Source organism: Pelodiscus sinensis, chromosome 8 (assembly GCF_049634645.1).
Source record: "Pelodiscus sinensis isolate JC-2024 chromosome 8, ASM4963464v1, whole genome shotgun sequence".
Classification (NCBI taxonomy): domain Eukaryota; kingdom Metazoa; phylum Chordata; order Testudines; family Trionychidae; genus Pelodiscus; species Pelodiscus sinensis.
In genome coordinates this window covers 45,491,613-45,512,094 of record NC_134718.1, presented here as the reverse complement: position 1 = coordinate 45,512,094, position 20,482 = coordinate 45,491,613, and the positions used below count along the sequence as shown (strand labels likewise).

At 46.5% G+C, this 20,482-nt stretch overlaps 1 protein-coding gene across 11 annotated transcripts in view; it reads right to left on the bottom strand.

The window, feature by feature from the left end:
* The window catches only part of CFAP46 (cilia and flagella associated protein 46), a 213,819-nt gene that overhangs the window by 74,255 nt on the left and 119,082 nt on the right, over positions 1–20,482 (bottom strand). For all 11 annotated transcript variants that reach the window (XR_012905646.1, XM_075935219.1, XM_075935218.1 and 8 more), the window contains 3 exons: positions 14,099–14,245; positions 4,854–5,054; positions 3,106–3,212 (listed from right to left, as the gene is read on the bottom strand). Coding sequence is in view for 10 of the 11 variants with exons in the window: in XM_075935219.1 (XP_075791334.1) it covers positions 3,106–3,212; positions 4,854–5,054; positions 14,099–14,245 (455 nt within the window). In the remaining variant the exon portion in view is untranslated. The remainder of the gene's footprint in view (positions 1–3,105; positions 3,213–4,853; positions 5,055–14,098; positions 14,246–20,482) is intronic.

The following is a 20,482-nucleotide window of genomic DNA, read 5'->3' as shown; positions in this document are numbered from 1 at the left end:
CGCCTGGGCTGCCCGAGCCCCTCCGCGGCTTTGCAAAGCCTCGGGGGAAGCTGGCAGAGGAGCATCACAGGCGCGCCTGGGCTGCCCCGCTGCCGGAGCCCCTCCGCGTCTTTGCTCCGCGTCTTCCTGGTCTGCAGACCAGGGAGACGCGGAGCAGCTTTTCTCGCCCCGGAGTACACAGGCGGCGGGACCACGAGGTCCCGCAGTCTGTGTCCTCCGGGGCGAGAAAAGCCCCGTTCGTACCTACAAGTCGGGGACTGCCTGTATACCTGGCGTATAAGACAACCCCCGATTTTGGGGGGATGTTTTTTAGCATAAAAAGTCGTCTTATACGCCGGAAAATACGGTAATACAAAATCCAATTTCATCTTGGCCATATCAGTACAGCATAGCTAAGAAAAAGGAAATCCAGTGTACGAATGATACATTAGTACATTTAAAGTGCAATTTTTCCAGTTTGATAGAACTGGGATTATAGGCATGCAGGATCATTGCCCCAGCTGTTAAAAAATCTCAGACTTTGGAAGGGGAAGGGATAGTTAGCAATAGTATATGTGGAGGAGTCTGCATGGCTTTCTCTGGCTTGACATGAGTCCTGCTAAGAAGCTGGGCCATTAAGTCTGATTCTAGCAAGCATGCAGGCGAGCCTCAGGCTGAAGCAAATATGTGGAAATACAGCCTTTTCTCCTCAGTCATTGGGTAAAGACTTGACTATAAACTGCCAAGCATGATCAAAATTTCCAGAATTATTATGATGTGGCTTATAGAAATAGGGAGGGACACAATGGGCACACCCTGTATTTTATGAAAGTGCTAACTGCAAAAGGGGTAAACAATCTAAGATAATGGGGTAAATTAAAGATTGAACAAATAATGTTAAGTAAAGTGAGTAGCGTATCTAAGGGTGTTGGAATAAAGAAGTGTGTATGGCTGGAACACCACATGGCAACAAAGTGTGAAGTGAGTCTTGCTTGTATAAAGGATGCTTTAGCACACATGTGCTTTGGGAGGGAGGAACAGAATGGACCCACAAATTCTATTCACATAACCATAAGTTTTGGGGCCTGTTCATCCACATCACACAGTCTAGGATGTCTCATCGCAAGGGAAGGAACGAGATCATGACCTCCTGTCCGGGGATTGTTGGGGATCGAGGATGAACTATAAGTGAATTTGCACTGCCACTTTTCACAAAGCAATTGTGATAGTCTTACCATGAAATACAATTCATTACTCAAGAAAAAAAAAATTGCCATCTGGCATCTGAGCCTTTTAGGTGCATATGTTTCACATTTTCTAGCTTTCCTCTGCAACTGTGAGGACTACAAATACAATTTTTAGAAAAGGTGAAAGCAGACATTGTGATGCAGACTCTTGTTTCTAGAGAGGCTTTAAGAAAAATAATGCAAATCTTATAATAAAAATCACTAAAGGTGGCAAGACTGGAGTAAGGGAAATGGACAATAGAACCTGGGTCTCACCATACAATATTCTTTCTTTACCACAACTGGTTATAATTTCGGCAGCCATGGGGAGGGGTTAGGAGGGGAAGCTGGAGGGGGAGCAGCTGGCGTGGGAGCAGCCACCAGGCAGTCAACGACTGTGAGGAAGGCTGTGCAGATGAATCAGCCCTGCTTCAGCAGCTCTCACCAGGTGCTGCAACGCAGCTGGGGGTTTTGCAGCCTCCAGGGGCTGTGCGCCCTGGATTGGCGCTCTACGTGCACCCATGTGCACAAGCTGCTGCGCGATCCCCAGACTGAAAAGGTTGAGTGAGGAGCATGCAGCAGCCCCTGGCTACTCGCTGCCTCCACCCATATGTGTCTAGGGAAAGAAATGGCACTCTCCTAAGGGGCCTTTCCTGGCTTTGGATAATGCCCAGGAGACATCCTGGGAGGGGGATACCAGCTGCAGGGCGAGCATGGCCTTCTGGTTAGCAGGCATGGAGTTGGTGCTGGCCTTGTCCGTCTCCTTCTCCTTCTCCTCCTCCACACTGGTTTTACCCCCTGGGAAGGTGATAACGGGCATCTCCAGCTCAGAGTCCACAATGAAGAAGCAGGGATGGGACTGCCCCCCCGCCCCAGGATGCGATGGAGCTGCCCATAGTAGGGGCAGGACCTGAGCTCCCAGGCCTTCCTGTAGGCCTGGTTCAGTTCTTTGACTTCTATGTGTACCTGCTCCTGGGTATGCATGTGGCCCAGGCTTTTGGCCGTTCAGACATAAATGTCTGCATTCCTGTGTCTGCTGCGGAGATCCCACTGGTTTTCTTCCTCACCCCAGATCTCAAGAAGACCCAGGATCTCTACACCAAATGAGGATGGTGTTCCCCTCTTTTGGCCCCGGGCAGGGTCCTGGCAGCTTCCTGAGGCAGTGCTGGCAGCTGTGGGAGGCTTGGCTGGAGCAGTGGGCTTGGCCAGAGCAGCAGGGAAGGCTCTGCAGAGTCCTGCTGTGTGGCATGATGCAAGCAGGGCCTGCTTCGTGCCACAAGCTCTTTCTCTTTTGCCTGCAGCTTTAAAGGCTATAGAGTTCTGATGAGTGTGGACGGAGTGGCCAGGAGGACACCTGTGGGATTTTCCAGAGGCCACTAATTTCGAAATAACTCTAGCTGCCTTGTCTGCACATGCCCTATTCTGAAATAGCTATTTTGGAATAGGTGTTAATTCCTTGTAGAATGAGGGTTATAGAATCCAGAATAAGATGCCTGTTATTTCAAAATTATTTTGAAATAGTGGGCTTGCTGTGTAGAGCTTGCATATTTATTTTGGAATAGCATTCATTATTCTGGAATAACGCTGCTGTGTAGACATGCCCTTAGAGTCTAACAAATACACACACACACGTGCACACACACTCACGCACATGCACACATATAGTATTATGAGCTTTTGTGGGCAAAACCCACAGTGGGTTTTGCCCACGAAGGCTCGTGATATAAATATATATAGTGTATTTATTTGTTAGTCTCTAAGGTGCAACAGAACTACTCATTTTTAAAGTTACAAACTAACATGTCTACCCCTCTAAGACATATATAGCTAATATTATACTCCCCCCCCCAAAAGCAAATACTACAAACACACGCATTACTATATCTTTATCAAATATTACCTGGCTTCAAGGGATGTAATTATAAAACCCAATTCAGACTTTCTGTTAGGTCTTTCTTCTAATGTAGATCTGAACACCTTCACAGTTTTTTGCAAAATGTTACGTGCCTGCAAATAACAGTATAATTTATGTAACTGTCTTTTTATATGTCTATATATGTTAACCATTATTTTAGAACACACAATTGTAAAGAAAATCTTTTGTTATATTTTCCTCATATTCTCCAAGATGATCAAGCTTAACATGATTAGAGGTGCCAAAATGTAGCACTTCACAACTTGAGAAAAACTATTATGGAACAATTTGAAGAACTGCTCAATTTTTAAGCAGTTAGCATGTAACTGAGCATGTAGAGGTATCAGGGCGACTTGTAAAAGAAAATATTTTTTCCTGTTTCCCATGAATAACAAAAAAACAAAACCAATAATAGTATTTAAAACACTATCTCCTAAATGTTAATGTCTGGAAGCTGTTGACTCAAAGGTCAAATTATTTCTGCTTAGCATTTAACTTCATGAAATACATGGTAAATAGTAAATGGATTTTAAAAAGTACTTAAGTACTGTATGAATTGCAATACATGTCTTCCTGAATTTTTAAAAAAAAGCAACACAAGAGAAAGCACCTTTTGAGATTTAGGAGTATAGCTTCCATTTCGCTAGATGAACTTCTATTTTTGGTAATGTAAACAGACATATGCATCATAGGCTACGTCTACACTACAAGTTTTGCTGGAAGAGGCAATGCAAATGAAGCGCGGATTAGCGTTTTCTCACGCTTCATTTGCATACTCTCTTCCGACCTGTTTTTGTGCTAGGGGTTTTTGTACAAAAATAAGCAGTGTGAACATTTCCTTTTTGCGCAAAAAGGAAACTTCTACACTGCTTGTTTTTGTGCAAAAACGCCTAGCACAAAAACAGGTCGGAAGAGAGTATGCAAATGAAGTGCGAGAAAACGCTAATCCGCGCTTCATTTGCATTGCCTCTTCCAGCAAAACTTGTAGTGTAGATGTAGCCATATAGAAAAGAATATAGCCAGCTGAAATTGCAATTGCAACTTACAATATAGATGCATACAAATCATTTTGTCAAACTGTAACTCACTGGTGTTGTTTATAATTCTGACATAAATGTAAAACACCTTTCTTCAATATAACCTTCTCCTCCTTATATGATTTCTATCCCACTGCAAAGGCTTTCTAAGTATGAAAACTAAATAATCGGGAATAAGTTATATACACTAATTTAGTTGGAAAGATAGACTATTTCCAGTGCACAAACAGTGAGCTTATCTTCTGCTAAAACCACTAAACATTGCTTGTCTGCTTCTGCCAGGAAATTAGTAAAAAGAGACAAACTGGAAGTGTGAAATGTGTATCAGTGTATATATACAAAGCAGTTGAATACCCCGCTGGCTTTTATCAGCTGAGCTGGGCTCAACAAGCTTGAGCTATGGGGCTAGTTAAATGCAGTGCAGATATTCAGGCTCAGGCTGTAGCCAAGCCTGAACACATACACTGAAATGAAACAGTGCCATAGCCCAACCCCTGTAAGCCTGAGTCTGATGGGGCCAGCCAAAAGTGTTAAAAGGTACTTTAAACATACCCTCAGGGAACAGCAACTATATATGCACTAAATTTTATTATATTAATTAAATAAGTCATAAGGCTACATAATACAATTTAAAAATATAAATTATAGCTGCATATTGTACTGGGAAAGGGAACAATATTTATTTTATTTTCTTACCTCTCTCTCTTTCCCTTCCTTATCTTCATCTAGAATTGCCTGTGTGAGACTCAGAGTACTATTGTACCAAAACTGTTCATTTCCTCCTATTAATTGTGCCTTCTCTAGAAGTGCCTTAGCTTGCCCATGATTCTTTTCCAGATTAGCCAATACAGCAAGAAGGTACAAACATCTTGAGGCAGCATGTGTGTCATTCATTTCCTAGGGGGAAAAAAAGATATTTCAGGTATATTTTAAAGCAGAGATTTCACCCTCTCCCATTAACTGAGATAGGTACTGAAGCACAAAATCAGTGACAATTCTGTGCATGTGTCTGGCAGAATTTGCTCTTTAGCATTCATAGAATCATAGAACTGGAAGAGACCTCAGAAGGTCATCAAGTCCAGCCCCCTGTTCTAGGCAGGACCAATTCCAACTAAATCAACCCGGCCAGGGCTTTGTCAAGCCGAGACTTAAACACCTCTAGGGATGGAGAGTCCACTACTTCCCTAGGTAACCCATTCCAGTGCTTCACCACCATCCTAGTGAAATAGTTTTTCCTAATATCCAGCCTGGACCTCTCCCACCACAACTTGAGACCATTGCTCCTTGTTCTGCCATCTGTCACTACTGAGAACAGCCTCTCTCCATCCTCTTTGGAACCTCCCTTCAGGAAGTTGAAGGCTGCTATCAAATCCCCCCTCACTCTTCGCTTCTGCAGACTAAACAGACCCAAGTCCCTCAGCCTCTCCTCATAAGTCATATGCTCCAGCCCCCTAATCATTTTGGTTGCCCTCCGCTGGACCCTCTCCAATGCGTCCACATCCTTTTTGTAGTGGGGGGCCCAGAACTGGACACAATACTCCAGATGCGGCCTCACCAAAGCCGAATAAAGGGGAATCATGACATCTCTGGATCTGCTGGCAATGCTCCTCTTAATTCAACCTAATATGCCATTAGCCTTCTTGGCTACAAGAGCACACTGTTGACTCATATCTAGCTTCTCATCCACTGTAACCCCCAGGTCCTTTTCTGCAGAACTACTACTTAACCGGTTGGTCCCCAGCTTGTAACTATGCTTGGGATTCTTCCATCCCAAGTGCAGGACTCTACACTTGTCCTTGTTGAACCTCATCAGATTTCTTGTGGCCAAATCCTCCAATTTCTCTAAGTCATTCTGTACCCTATCTCTGCCCTTAAGCGTATCTACCTCTCCCCCCAGCTTAGTGTCATCCGCAAACTTGCTGAGGGTGCAATCCATCCCCTCATCCAGATCATTAATAAAGATATTGAACAAAACCGGTCCTAGAACCGAACCTTGGGGCACTCTGCTAGAAACCAACCGCCATCCTGACATCGAGCCATTGATCACAACCCGCTGGGCCCGGCCTTCTAGCCATCTTTCTAGCCATCTTACCGTCCATTTATCCAATCCACAATCCCTTAACTTGCTGGCAAGACTATTGTGGGAGACCATATCAAAAGCCTTGCTAAAGTCAAGGTATATAACATCCACTGACTTCCCCATGTCCACCGAGCCAGTTACCTCATCATAGAAGCTAATCAGATTGGTCAGGCACGACTTGCCCTTTGTGAATCCATGCTGACTATTCCTAATCACTTTCCTCTCATCCAAGTGCCTCAATATGGATTCCTTAAGAATCCCTTCCATGATTTTTCCAGGAACCGAGGTAAGACTGACCGGCCTATAGTTCCCTGGATCATCCTTCTTCCCTTTTTTGAAGATGGGCAATACATTTGCCTTTTTCCAGTCATCTTGTTCCACGAGAAGTAACGGTAGTTCGAATTAGAAATCCTAATTCGAACTACCTACTCCGTGCCGCGTGTAGCCGCGGGCACAGAGTCCGCACTAACGGGGATTTAAAAACGGCAGCGCCCGGCAAGATGCAAATGAAGCCCGGGATATTTAAATCCCGGGCTTCATTTGCAACTTCGATTGCCTACATTAGCCACTCTAGTTCGAACTAGGGTGGCAGTGTAGACATACCCTGAGGTAGTATGTGAGGCAGGAGAAATGTGATCACAGAGAAACATTTCAGTGGGCCAGATTTTCAGCTGGTCTTGGTCAGCTCAATAAAGCCCAACTGACTTAGATGAGTTATGAAATGGATACTTCACAGTATAAAATTTGTTATATCATTTTTTTTCCATTTAGTGAATTTTGTTCCATGCCTAATACTAATTCATGCTGTGGCAGAGCTCTGACATTGCCTCAGGGGTCCTGTGCTTCTAGGCAGTTAGTCTTTGCCTTAGAGGTTTGCTGTGATCCTCAACACAGCCTCTCTCCCTTTTCAAAGGGTCACAGTCTATTGAGCCACCTACACCATAGGTCAGTCAACGGATTTGGGGTGAAACCTCAAAGTGAAACCCCTCCTTAGTTCCAATCTTCCCTCTTGTCTCAATAGTGGTGTGGAGCGGGTTGGGGGGAATTCGGGCTCACCCTCTGCTCCAAGTTCTGGCTCAGGTACACTAATGGCAGTGGCAACTGGTAGTGTTTCCTCCACCATCAGGGCTGCAGTCCTTCCATGAGCCACTTCCCCAAACAACCCCTCTCATCACCTTCCTCCTGGTACCTGAAAAAAGCACCTTCCTCCTGGTACCTGTGAAAGAGCACATTATTCTGCTCTTCCAGAGCATGCTTCCTCACTCCCAGTCCTTGGCTTCCTTTCTGAAGGGAAGCCTTAAAAACTAGCCCCAAAAGGTGGGTGCAGATGTTCTGATTAGACAGTCTCTGTCCAACTTCTGGCAAGCTGTTAATTGTCTCTAGGATCCTCCTGATTGCTCTGCACCAGCCCCTACCTTTGTCATTCAAGGAATAGAAAACTATTTATCCAGTGACCACTATATTTACCTTCTATCAAACTACTGTAGCCAAATGGCCTGGGTCTGTCACATATCCCTCCCTCCTGCTCAACAACAAGGGTTTGGCACCTTGGGATGTCAGATTGCATACATGATAAATCATCAGCATTGCCATGGTGGCTCCCCACTCTGTTGCACACAGAACTGGAAAGGCTGGAGGAATAAAAACCATCTGGTCATCTTTGAGTTCTTCTCCTTGGTCCACTGCATCATTGGAGAGGGACATGGTCCATCATGAGGACAAATCTGTGCTGAGCAAATAGTACTGCACTGCTTCCATGGCCCATTTAATGGCAAGACACTCTCTCATCCACTGTGTATATTTGTTCCCGAATGCCCTTTGCCATGTCAGACCATCTAACCGGATCAGGATCATGGGCCTTCACTAAATACATTAGGGGACTTGCCTGTGTGGCAAAATGGGGGATGAATTGCAGATAATACTCCCTTAGTCCTAGGAATGCCAAAACTTGCTTCTTGTGTCTCGATTGGGGGTAATGTTGTGGTTTCAGCAGACCTTTTCCCACCATGTAATGAAGATATCTAGCCTCCATGTACCCTATGGTGCATTTGGCAGAGTTCGCCATTAGGCCAACTCGTTTGAAAATATAGATATTTTCTTCAGGTAGCTTTCCAAGTCTGGGGAATGGATAATCACATCATCCAGGTAGGCACCAGCATAACTGGCATGGGGACATAAGAGCATGTCCATGAGGCACTGAAAAATATCTGGGGCCCCAAAGAGTCCAAAAGGAAGGACCGTATATTGGAAAAGATCCTCTGATGAAGAGAATGCCATTTCCTTCTTCATGTCTTTGGCCACGGGGATCTGCCAGTACCCTGTTGTCAGGTCTAGGGTTGTCAAGTACCACTCATTGCCTAGACGGTCCACTAGTTTGTCTATGCAGAGGATGGGACTGAACTGAACTGGGATATTTCGTTTAGTTGACAGAAATCATTGAAGAACTGTGTGATACCATCAGTTTTGGGCACCAACAATATCAGGATGGACCACTGACTTTGGGAATCTTCAATTATTCCTATCACCAGCCTTTTTTCCACTTCTGCTTTTATTTCTTCCCTTTTGGCTGCTGGTACTTGGTAGGGCTTCATTGTTACTCCTGCCCCAGGGTTTGTGATGATGTGATGATATGCCTCAGACGTCCAACCCACTTTGGTTCTGGACGATCATCTAGGATATCTCCTTCTTCTAGTTAAATCAGGAAATAACTTCACCTCACCTGTACAGCGGGTTTGTTCACTGGGGGCAGGTTTCCTCGGACAGTGGTACAGGCCTCCCAAGATTTCCCAGGGTTTCAGAAGGTTGTTATGGTATATTTGCTCTTGTTTCCAGCATCCTGGTTGCTGCACTTTGTAATTTACCTCCCCTATGGGTTCAATTATTTTGTAGGGTCCTTGCAATTTACTATTTACTGTGGACACTGGTACCATTACTTAATCTCCGGGTTGGAACCACCGAACACCAAACTTTGGCTTGATGATTGTAGTAAGCTTGCTGGGCTTCTTGGGAATCCTCTAGATGTTCCCTCACTTGGGAGTGATCCAGAGCATTCGGTTCTTCATTTGTAACACATGCTCGATTACGTTCTTCTCCTCACTAGGTTCCTCCTCCCAAATTTCCTTCTGTATGTCCAAGAAACCCCAGGGGTGATGTTCATGAAATAGTTTGAAGGGGGAGAATCCAGTGGATGTCTGGAGAACCTCAAGAAAAGTGAACATGAAGCAAGGTAACAGAGCGTCCCAATCTTTCCCATTTTTGCTTAACATATCTCTTTACCATGGCCTTGAGGGTCTGGTGAATCTTTCTACCAGGACAACAATCTGTAGATGGTAAAGCTAGATATACAGGGCCTGAACATGGAACAGGGAATACAGGTTCATTAGCTTGGACATGAACGGGATCCCCGAGTCTGTTGGGGATTTCTTTTGGTAGCCTTACCCATGCAAGATTGTCATTAATTCTTTGGCAATAGTCTTGAACACTGTTTCATAGAGGGATAACTTCTAGATACCTGGTTGCATAATCTAGGATAATGACCACATACTGGTGGCCTCAGGCCATCTTCTCTAATGATCCCACCAGGTCCATGGACATACATTGAAACAGAACCTCAAAGATCCGCAGGAGTACCAAAGGGGCTCTTAGATGGGGATGAAGGATGTGCAATTGACTTGGAGTACAGGAGGCGGAGTACTGCTGGACATCTTCATGTACCCCCTGGCAGAAGAATCGGCACAAGATTCATATCTGGGTTTTCTTCACCCCCAGATGTCCTCCAAAAAGGTTTAAGATTGCCCTCCAGTGTTTTTGGGGTACTAGGAACTGGTGTACTTCTCGCTTCTGCATGTATATGACCCGGTATAGGAGGTCCTTCTTGATTATAAAGTACAACCCTGGACCTCGAGCTTTTCCCACTATGGTTACCCCATCAAGGCCACTTCCTTCCTTACATTCTCATACCTGGGGTCTTTTACTTAGTCTTAACCAAAAGTCATCCCCCAGGACTTACCAGCCCTAACTCTAAGGGCTCTACTTCTGCCGTCCTGGCTGGCTCTATGGGGTTGGAGTTGGAACTGATTTCTGAACCCTCTGGCGCCTCAGGGTCCTCCCCTTCCATAGCCTGTATCGGTCCACCTTTATATGCGGCCCTCTGTGCCTGCAGCAAGATTCAGGCATCCAGAGCCTTGGCCTTAACTTCTTTCCTCTTGGTCTTCCTGCCTCTCCCAGGGGCAGGGAATAGCTCCTGGGATACTTCTGCAAACAATGGAGGAGACCATTTTTCTGTGGGGCCTCCCTCAGTTCAGGGAGCTCTCTCCTTCCACCCCTCCAGTGGGGGTAAGCTTCCAAACTCAGGGAAATCTCTTCTGATGAGCATAAGATATGGGAGGTATGGGACCTCTCCTGCTTTCACCCTAGTGATGTTTCCCAGAATTTCTATTTTCACTGATATGATGGGGTAATAGTTAACAGTCCTACAGACACAGATAACCCCATGTACATTTAGCCTGCATTACCTGGCTGGACTTTACTATTTACTTGAGATCAGAATGATAATGCTCCTGGAATCCACAAGCATCATAATTTCTACCCCATCTACTTTTACTGGCCTTGTATAATTACTTGGGATGACTGTAACCCTTGCCAGGTTGAGTAGGAAGCATAGGTCACACCAATCCCCAATATTACACTGTATGGGCTCTTCGAGGTTCTTGGCATTGAGCCACTACGTGGCACAACTTCCCACACTCATAACACCTATAGTTGCTTCTCCTGTTCTGTGGATTAGGAGGTTTAGCTTTGGGGTCCCCTTAACTACTACCGTTCTTGGGTTCCCAGCTGGTTTTTGGCCCCCATCTTCTTCTGCTTAGTGCTCTTCAAGTGTTTGGATACCTGAACTCCTGGAGTTGGTGTAGGTTGCCTGCCCCCCCTACAGGGCCTTCCTTGGGCAGGCGGATCAACTTACTGACCACCAATTGTCTCTCCATCAATGCAATTATTTCATCGTAGGAGTTGCAGAGGCAGCACCTGTGAGTGCAAGCAGCACACGCTGTGCAGAGCTGCCTGGTCCTTGTGCCTAGAGGTCAGACATGGTGGCTGTTTCACGAAGCCAGAGTGGGCAGGCAGTGAGCTTGCCTCAGCCCCTCTGTGCCACTGATTGGGAGCCACCTGAAGTAAACACCACCCAGCTAGAGCCCATACCCCAAGCCCCCTCTGACACCTCAACCCCCCCACTCTAGGTCAGAACCCCCTCTGACATCCTAAATCCCTTTCATATCCCATAGGATATGTCTACACTACAAAGTTAATTCGAACTAACAGACGTTAGTTCGAATTAACTTTGATAGGCGCTACACATACAAACCGCTAGTTCAAACTTAATTCGAACTAGCGGAGTGCTTAATTAGAACTAGGTAAACCTCATTCTACAAGGACTAATGCCTAGTTCGAATTAACTAGTTCGAATTAAGGGCTGTGTAGCCACTTAATTCGAACTAGTGGGAGGCTAGCCTTCCCCAGCTTGCCCTGGTGGCCACTCTGGGCACCACCAGGGAAACTCGTCTGCCCCCCTCCTGGCCCCGGACCTCTTAAAGGGGCACGGGCTGGCTACGGTGCTCGTGCCAGATGCAAGCATGCCAGCACCCAGCCAGCAGACCCTGCACCTGGCACAGCACGAACCAGCCACCCGCTGCCACCCAGCCCCACCTCTTCCCGGGGCCAGGCTGGCGGCTCCCAGGAGCCTGCTCGGGGCCGCAAGAGGCGGGCGCCCGCCTGGTCTAGTGCAGAGATCATGGACCTCATCCATGACCGCCACACTAGGCACAGGAAAGTGGCCATCGAGGGCAGGATAGCTGCCAGCCTGGCCACCCAGGAGCAGGTTTGCATGAAAATCAAGGTGGTCCAGTGAGACCCCCGACCCTGAGCCCTGAGCTTACAATGGCCGTTCTGGGTCAGACCAAAGGTCCATCTAGCCCAGTAGCCTGTCTGCCGACAGCAGCCAACACCTGCTACCCCAGAGGGAATGGACCGAAGACAATGACCAAGCCATTTGACTTGTGCCATCCATCTCTAGCCTTCCAAAACAGAGGCCAGGGACACCATTTCTATCCCCTGGCTAATATCACTCCATGGACCCAGCCTCCATGACTTTATCTAACTTCTCTTTAAACTCTGTTCTAGTTCTAGTCTTCACAGCCTCCTGCAGCAAGGAGTTCCACAGGTTGACTCTTTGCTTTGTGAAGAAGAACTTTCTGTTATTAGTTTGAAGCCTGCTACCCATTCATTTCATTTGGTGTCCTCTAGTCCTTCTATTATGGGAACTAATGAAGAACATTTCTTTATGCACCCTCTCCACACCACTCGTGCTTTTATAGACCTCTATCATATCCCCCCTCAGTCTCCTCTTTTCTAAGCTGAGAAGTCCCAGTCTCTTTAGCCTCTCTTGATATGGGACCTGTTCCAAACCCCTGATCATTTTAATTGCCCTCCCCTCTCCCACCCTCTCTCTTCCCCACACCCACCTCCTTTTCCCAGTCCCACCGAGTTTTGTTCAATAAAGAGAGTTTCTATTTTTGAACACACGTGTCCTTTATTTTGTACATCAGGAAGGGGGGCTAGGGAGGGGTAAGTGGAAGGAGATAAGGGAGGAATGGGGTACGAGCCCCCGATGGGGAGGACTGGGGTGGCTCTGTGGGCTCCTCAGGGTGGAAGCTCTCCTGCACCCCCCCGATTGAACCCCCCCCGGATGGCAGCCTGCAGCAAGTAATGTGCCGAGTGTGGGCATTCAGGGCACTCCAAGCCAGGACTGCTTTGCTGTCCCTCATCAAGTTAGACAAGCGAGCGGGGAACCCCTGAGAACTGTCTGTCCGGGGTGGGGGTCGGGTCCCTTTAAGCACAGCCCTCAGCTAGCGTGAGACAGAAACTCTATGCTCTAAATCCTAATCTGATGCCCTGCCGGCACTGCTTCTGGCCATCCTTAACCTTGGTTCAGGATCCACTCAATGTAGAAATGCTAGTTTGAATTAGCAAAATGCTAATTCGAACTAGTTTTTAGGTCTAGATGCACTAGTTCGAATTAGCTTAGTTCGAATTAACTAATTCGAATTAAGTTAGTTCGAATTAATGCTGTAGTGTAGACATACCCATATCCAAACCCTGAGCCCCTTCCCATATCCTCTCCTGGAGCCTGCACCTCAAACCTCTCCTAAACACTAGCCCCCTGTCCCATCCCTGTCCCCAACCCAGACCCATGCTCGCAGCCAGAGCCCTTACCTCCACCCCCACCTCAGCTTCTTGCCCCAGGCAGGAGCCCCTGCCTGTACTCCAAACCTGTCATTCCAAGCCCCACCACAGAACCTACATCTCCTCTTGCATCCTGAAACCCTCATTTCTGGCCCTTTCTGGGAATCTAGGGGAGACCCTGAGCCTCTACTGCCCCCCTCTACAGGGCTGAGTATGGCCCTCGACTGATTTTTTTCTGTGGGTCAATGGCCTATGATAAAAAAAAGTTCCCCACCCTTCAGAGAGTAAGAGTTAAAGTTGTTTGGGTGCCATAACACTGAATTTCCATACTTTCAAATGTTTGGTTTTCTTTTAAGTACAAGACCTAGGTTTCTAATGAACACAGAGTTTTTAAAAGTAACTTCAGAATTCTTTTAGGGATTCTGCAGCTTTAAGTATATGATATATACTCTCAGTTTCACAAGGTTTATACGTTTAAACTCAGAGATAATTTTCCAACCTTTGGACAGTGTTTTTGTATTTTGACTACCATTAACATCAGTGACATTTTAATTACACTACACATTTTGCCAAACTGTAATAATAATTTTGTTTTTACAGGTTTGAATTATTTCTTACCTACCTGTGTTGCACTATATGCCTCTGAGAGTAGTAATCTCGCTGGTTGGTACAAGTCTAACTGAATTAGTACATCAGCTTTGTCAATCCACAAGTATGGGAAAGAAAGCCCACTGAGCCCTTTTCTAGTTACTGCATCTAACGCCAAAATCTGAAAACAAATAAATGTTAAATTGCTACATTATTTCAGGAAACTATATTGAATCCAAATTAATTTTGAAAATCCTACTCAAAAGTATACCTCTTAGTTCATTTCTGACTATTTCATAACCTAGAAATTAGAAATTAAACTATAGGGCCATGTCCACACTAGAAAAGTATTTCAAAATTATTAAATTTGACTTAACTCCTGAATTAACAAAATGGAATTAGTATGTCCACACTACAGGGAAGCACTGAAATTAGTCCGAGGCAGGCTGTTAATGTGAATGTGCTACCTTGAAATTAGAGCCCCAGAAAGCACTGGGAATAATTAGTTTGAATTACTCAGGGGAGTAATTATTTCAAAGTAGCAGCACCAGAGCATCCATACTATCGTTATTTTGAAAAAACTATTTTGGAATTAGTGTTACTCCTGATGAAAAGCAGGAGTACAGATTTTGAATTCTGTAGCTTGTTATTTCAAAATAACGGGCTTAGCAGTATGGATGTTTCGCTTATATATTTGACCGTGGGAGGTTATTTTTAAAGTCTTAGGCTACGTCTACACTGGCCCCTTCTTCGGAAGGGGCATGCTAATTTTGAAAGTGGGAATAGGGAAATCCACGGGGATTTAAATATCCCCCGCGGGATTTAAATAAACATGGCCGCCGCTTTTTTCCGGCTTTGGGAAAAGCCGGAAAAAAGTGTCTAGACTGGCCCAATCCTCCGGAATAAAGCCCTGTTCTGGAGGATCTCTTATTCCTACTTTGAAGGAATAAGAGATCCTCCGGAATAGGGATTTATTCCGGAGGATCGGGCCAGTCTAGACACTTTTTTCCGGCTTTTCCCAAAGCCGGAAAAAAGCGGCGGCCATGTTTATTTAAATCCCGCGGGGAATATTTAAATCCCCCGCGGATTTTCCTATTCCCACTTTCAAAATTAGTATGCCCCTTCCGAAGAAGGGGCCAGTGTAGACGTAGCCTTAGTGTAGACCAGGACCTGGAGAAAACATGTTTAGTGGGGCATCTGGACTTCACAGAACATAACTATAATGTACATAACAAATATATAAGGTAAATGCAATATTATAAGAAGAGGTTACTCACCTTCGGTGCAGTAACGATGGTTCTTCGAGGTGTGTCCCCATGGGTGCTCCACGTCTGGTGTCGGGCTGGTCCCGGCGCCGCGAATCGGAGCTTGCCATAGCTGTAATCGACCGGGTCGCGCATGCGCGAGTAGCGTTCACGCCTTTGAACAGCCGCGCGCGACCCGGTCTCCGCCAGTTCCTCTCACCGCCATCTGAAAAAGATAATAAAGAAGATTCCGTAGCGGGGAGGAGGGCGGGTCGTGGAGCACCCACGGGGACACACCTCTAAGAACCATCGTTACTGCACCGAAGGTGAGTAACCTCTTCTTCTTCTTCGGGTAGTCCCCGTGGGTGCTCCATGTCTGGTGACTCCGGAGCAGTAATCCACTAAACGTGGGCTACGGAATCACTAGTATTGTGGCTTGGCAACACCGCTGAGGCTAGGGCCGAATCAGAAGCCAAGCGCTGCACTATTGCGTAATGCCTTGCGAACGTCGTGTTGGAAGACCATGTAGCAGCACGACATATGTCGCGTAAGGGTACTCCTCTGACAAAGGCCGTTGACGTAGCCATCGCTCGTGTCAAATGGGCTCTAGGGTGCGATAGAAGCGGTTTCTTAGCCATGCTGTAGCAGGTAGTAATACAAGAAACGATGATCTTCGAGATACGTTGGGCAGATAAGGCTTGACCTTTAGAGTGTCCCAGGGTGGAGACAATCAGACGATCCGTTTTCCTAAAACCACGGGTTCTATCTAAATAGAAGGCTAGAGCCCTGCGGACGTCTAGTGTGCAAAAGAGCGTCCCGTCTTGACGTGTGAGGTTTTGGGTAAAAGCATGTCAGAACGATCGGTTCATTGATGTGAAACTCGGTACAGACCTTCGGTAGAAAAGCTGGGTGTGATCTCAATGTTACAGCCTCCTTAGAAAAAACTGTATATGGGGGCGATGACATCAGTGCTGCGAGCTCACTCACCCTACGTGCCGACGTTATAGCGAGGAAAAAAAGTACTTTCATTGTGAGGTGAGGCAACGGAGCGGTTGCTAGAGGTTCAAACGGGGTTTTTGTTAGAACGTCGAGGACCAAGTCAAGACTCCACGCAGGTGGCGGGGGCCTAACTGGTGGATTGAGGTTAACGAGGCCTTTAAAGAATCTTGCCACTATAGGATGGGAAAAAACTGACTTCCCTTCGATGGGCATGTAGAAGGCCGCAATTGCCGCTGCATGAACTCTAAGCGATGATATGGATAGCCCATCCGTCTGCAGCTGGAGAATATAGTCCAATATGACATTAAGTGGTGAAAGAAAGGGGTCGAGGTCTTTAGGAGCGCACCAACGAGTGAATCTCGACCATTTTGAGAGATAGGTCTTTCTAGTCGATTCTTTCCTACTATAGAGCAAGATGCGCTTTACCTGGTCCGAGCAAAGCATCTCGGATGTGCTGAACCATCTATCATCCAGGCTGTTAGGTGAAGGGTGTCCAGCCTCGGATGGAGAAGAGAGCCCTTCTGTTGCGACAGTAAGTCCGGTAGATGAGGGAATCGGTACGGTATCCGAGTCGAGAGCTGCAGGAGGGTCGAATACCACGGTTGCCTGGGCCAAGCCGGGGCTATGATCAGCACTCGTGCCCTGTCCATGACAACCTTCTCTAGCACCCTGGGAATGAGCACAACAGGAGGGAATGCATATAACCGTGATGTTCCCCAGTGAAGAAGAAACGCATCTCCCAGAGAGTGCATGCCCACTCCCGCTCTGGAGCAGTAAGCTCTGCATTTCGCGTTGGTCCTTGTGGCAAAGAGGTCTATGTCCGGTTGACCCCAGCGGTGAAAAAGGGGCCTGAGGACGTCCGTATGAATTTCCCACTCGTGGTCCTGGTAAAAATGTCTGCTTAGAGCATCTGCGATAGTGTTTTCTGCACCGGGTAAGTATGCAGCGACGAGAGAAATGTCGTTTCGAGTGCACCACTTCCACATTCGAACTGCCTCTGCACAAAGGGATCTGGAGCGAGCACCGCAGCGAGATCGTGACTGACTACAGCGCGAAAATTCGTCATAGTAACGGCCATGATAATGTGAGCCATGCCGAGCAGAGTGTGCAGGTGATGAGTGCTTAGATGCTCTAGCGCTGCCATGTCTATCATGGTACAAATGCTGTGATGAGTACGTGGAGTGTCTGGAAGGAGACTGAGACCTAGAGCGCCTGTGATGCGAACAACTACGCTCCCTATGGTGGTGATGATGAGAAGACACCCTGCGATTGTAACTCTTCCTACGACCCAAAGTGTGAGGAGATGCCTCCGGAGAGGGTGAGAGAGAAAGCACCCGAGCATCTGAGTTGGATGGTGCCCTAGAAACCTGAGGTGGGAGCTGTTCCTGAGAGGAAGGCTGCAGGGTTGTAGATTCAATAGAATGTGAAGAGGCAGGCATTTGGTCTGCAGGCTGCCCTCCCGGTGCGCACGGTGCTGAGGACAGCTCCCTGCGAGGAGAACTGCGTGAGGAGGCTGGAGTGGTCGGCACCGGGAGCGTGGGTGCCAACGGAGCTGGCCCTTTAAGGGGCTCCTGCGGTGCCGGCTGCGGCCGCGGCTTTGACATGCCGGGCGGCTTTTTTCCTGCCGGTGCACAGGCTGCCCTGGAACCAGAGGCACCCGGCTTTCCTCCTGCGCTGCCCCGCGACTGTGGGGCTATTGGCAGGGACTTTGCGGGAGAGGCTCTCTTCCTGCTCGGAGAAGGTGCATTTGGGGAAGGAGCCCTCCGCTTCTCCAGAGTAGGGTCCGAGGCAGAGGATCCTGCCGTAGTAGAAGGCATCAATGCCTTATCGAATAAAATTTCTTTCAGCCGCCTTTCCCGCTCCTTACGAGCTCTGGATGTGAGTTTGGCACAGTGCCCACACTTTTGGGGAATATGTGCCTCCCCGAGGCAGTGGACACAGGCAGAGTGGCCGTCCGAGAGCGGCATAGAGTCCCTGCACACAGAACATTTCTTGAAGCCGGGAGAGCCCGGCATTTTAAAGGACTGAGAGGGCTTGTCCCGCGCTCCTCTCTGCGAGTGATATTCTGTTCCCGTTTCCTTGTTGGTTTTATTTTCTCTGTATATTTTGTATATCTCTATTTATTTATTTTATTTTATTTATTTATTATTACTTTTTTTTTTTTTTGAAGTAAGCCGGCGGGACTAAGGCTGCGGCGAAAGTGACCAGAGCCGCGGTTTGAACCGCCGGTTTTAAGATTAATTACATCCGGTTACTTAGTTTTTCCTTTTGTTTAAATGGCAGTGTTAATTAATAATATTTTTTTTTCACGTTTCTCTGAGGTAGAGAGAAGACAAGTAGAGCTCCGTCCGCGACCAGGGGCGGATGAGAGGAACTGGCGGAGACCGGGTCACGCGCGGCTGTTCAAAGGCGCGAACGCTACTCGCGCATGCGCGACCCGGTCGATTACAGCTATGGCAAGCTCCGATTCGCGGCGCCGGGACCAGCCCGACACCAAACGTGGAGCACCCACGGGGACTACCCGAAGAAGAACTGACTTTTCAGTAATGAAAAAAAATTATATTTTGTACTGTCCAGAAATAAAACTAAGACGGGAGGAACAGATTTATTTTGTCCAGAACTAACAGAAAGACAAGGGAAAAATATCAGAGTAGCATCTGTATTAGTCTGTAACTTTAAAAAAATAAGTAGTACTGTACTTGTCAGAGACTAACAAAAATATATATCTGGTATTACGAGCTTTTGTGGGCAAATCCCACTTCTTCAGATGAGAGAAAAAGAAGGGAGGGGAGAGGGAAAAAAACCCTGTCAATTGTAGAGCCAGTGCTAATGAGGCTAACTGAGTGGGCTCTCTCTCATACTTGGGTTTTGATGTCATTTGGCTGTTGAGTATAATGGTCCATCCAGTTCATGTCTTTGGGTGTGTCTAGACTACAGGGTTTTGTCAACAAAAGTGGACTTTTGTCCACAAAACCATACCTGCGTCTACACTGCCGCTGAGTTCTGTCGATATAACGTTGACAGAACTCAGCAGTTTTGTCGATGGCCGTAAACCTCATTCTACGAGGAATAACGCCTTTTGTTGACAGAGTTCTGTCAACAGCAGGCATTATTGCATTTACGCTGTCCTTTTCATCTACACTGTCATGTCGACAAAGAGGCATGCTTTGTTGACAGAACTGGATGTAGTCTAGTTGCTCTTTGTCGACAGAAGTTTTGTTGACAGTATCTGTCGACAAAAGCTCTGTCGACAAAAGCCTGTAGTCTAGACATACCCTAAGGCTACGTCTACACTGGCCCCTTTTCCGAAAGGGGCATGTTAATTTCACAGGTCGTAATAGAGAAATCCGCGGGGGATTTAAATATCCCCCGCGGCATTTAAATAAAAATGTCCACCGCTTTTTTCCGGCTTTTAGAAAAGCCGGAAAAGAGCGTCTACACTGGCCCCGATCCTCCGGAAAAAAGCCCTTTTCCAGAGGATCTTATTCCTACTTCAAAGGGATTTCCCCCGCGGATTTCCCTATTACGACCTGTGAAATTAACATGCCCCTTTCGGAAAAGGGGCCAGTGTAGACGAGCCCTAAGTGTTTTGTGTAAGTTAAATGAGCGAATTGAAGAGGAAGTCATTAGTAAGGTGGAAGAATTCGTGGGAGCACAGGAAGGGAGAGCATAGAGGAAGACAATGATGTAATACGGGGAAAAGGGGGAATAAAATGCAAATGAAAAGGAAAGTGGAGGAAAACAATAATAAAACATGGGATTATCTTGTAAAACTAAAATTAAGGGAGAGGATAATTAGATTGTAAGGGGTCTCTTCAATGCTGTTTTCACAAGAAGTGAAAACAGTATCCAGAGACATCAGTGGAGAGAAAACAAGGAAAAGAAAAGTCATACTGCTTGTCAGTCTTTGCTATTGAGCTGTGCTAGCCCTAGAGAACCAATGTCAATGCCAGATAATGGAAAGATCAGTACTGAATGGCTTTAATACAGCTCCCATTCTTCTTGCTCTGCATGAGTTCTTGATGATGAGCAACTTCAACTCATTATGCTGGTAATGTACGTCAGAGGAACCTTAGTCACATAAATTTTATAGAACATCTAAAGTTCAAGATATATAGTTCTTAGAGTTTAAAACTTTTTAAATGAAGGTAATGACAAACTGATTGAAGTAATTA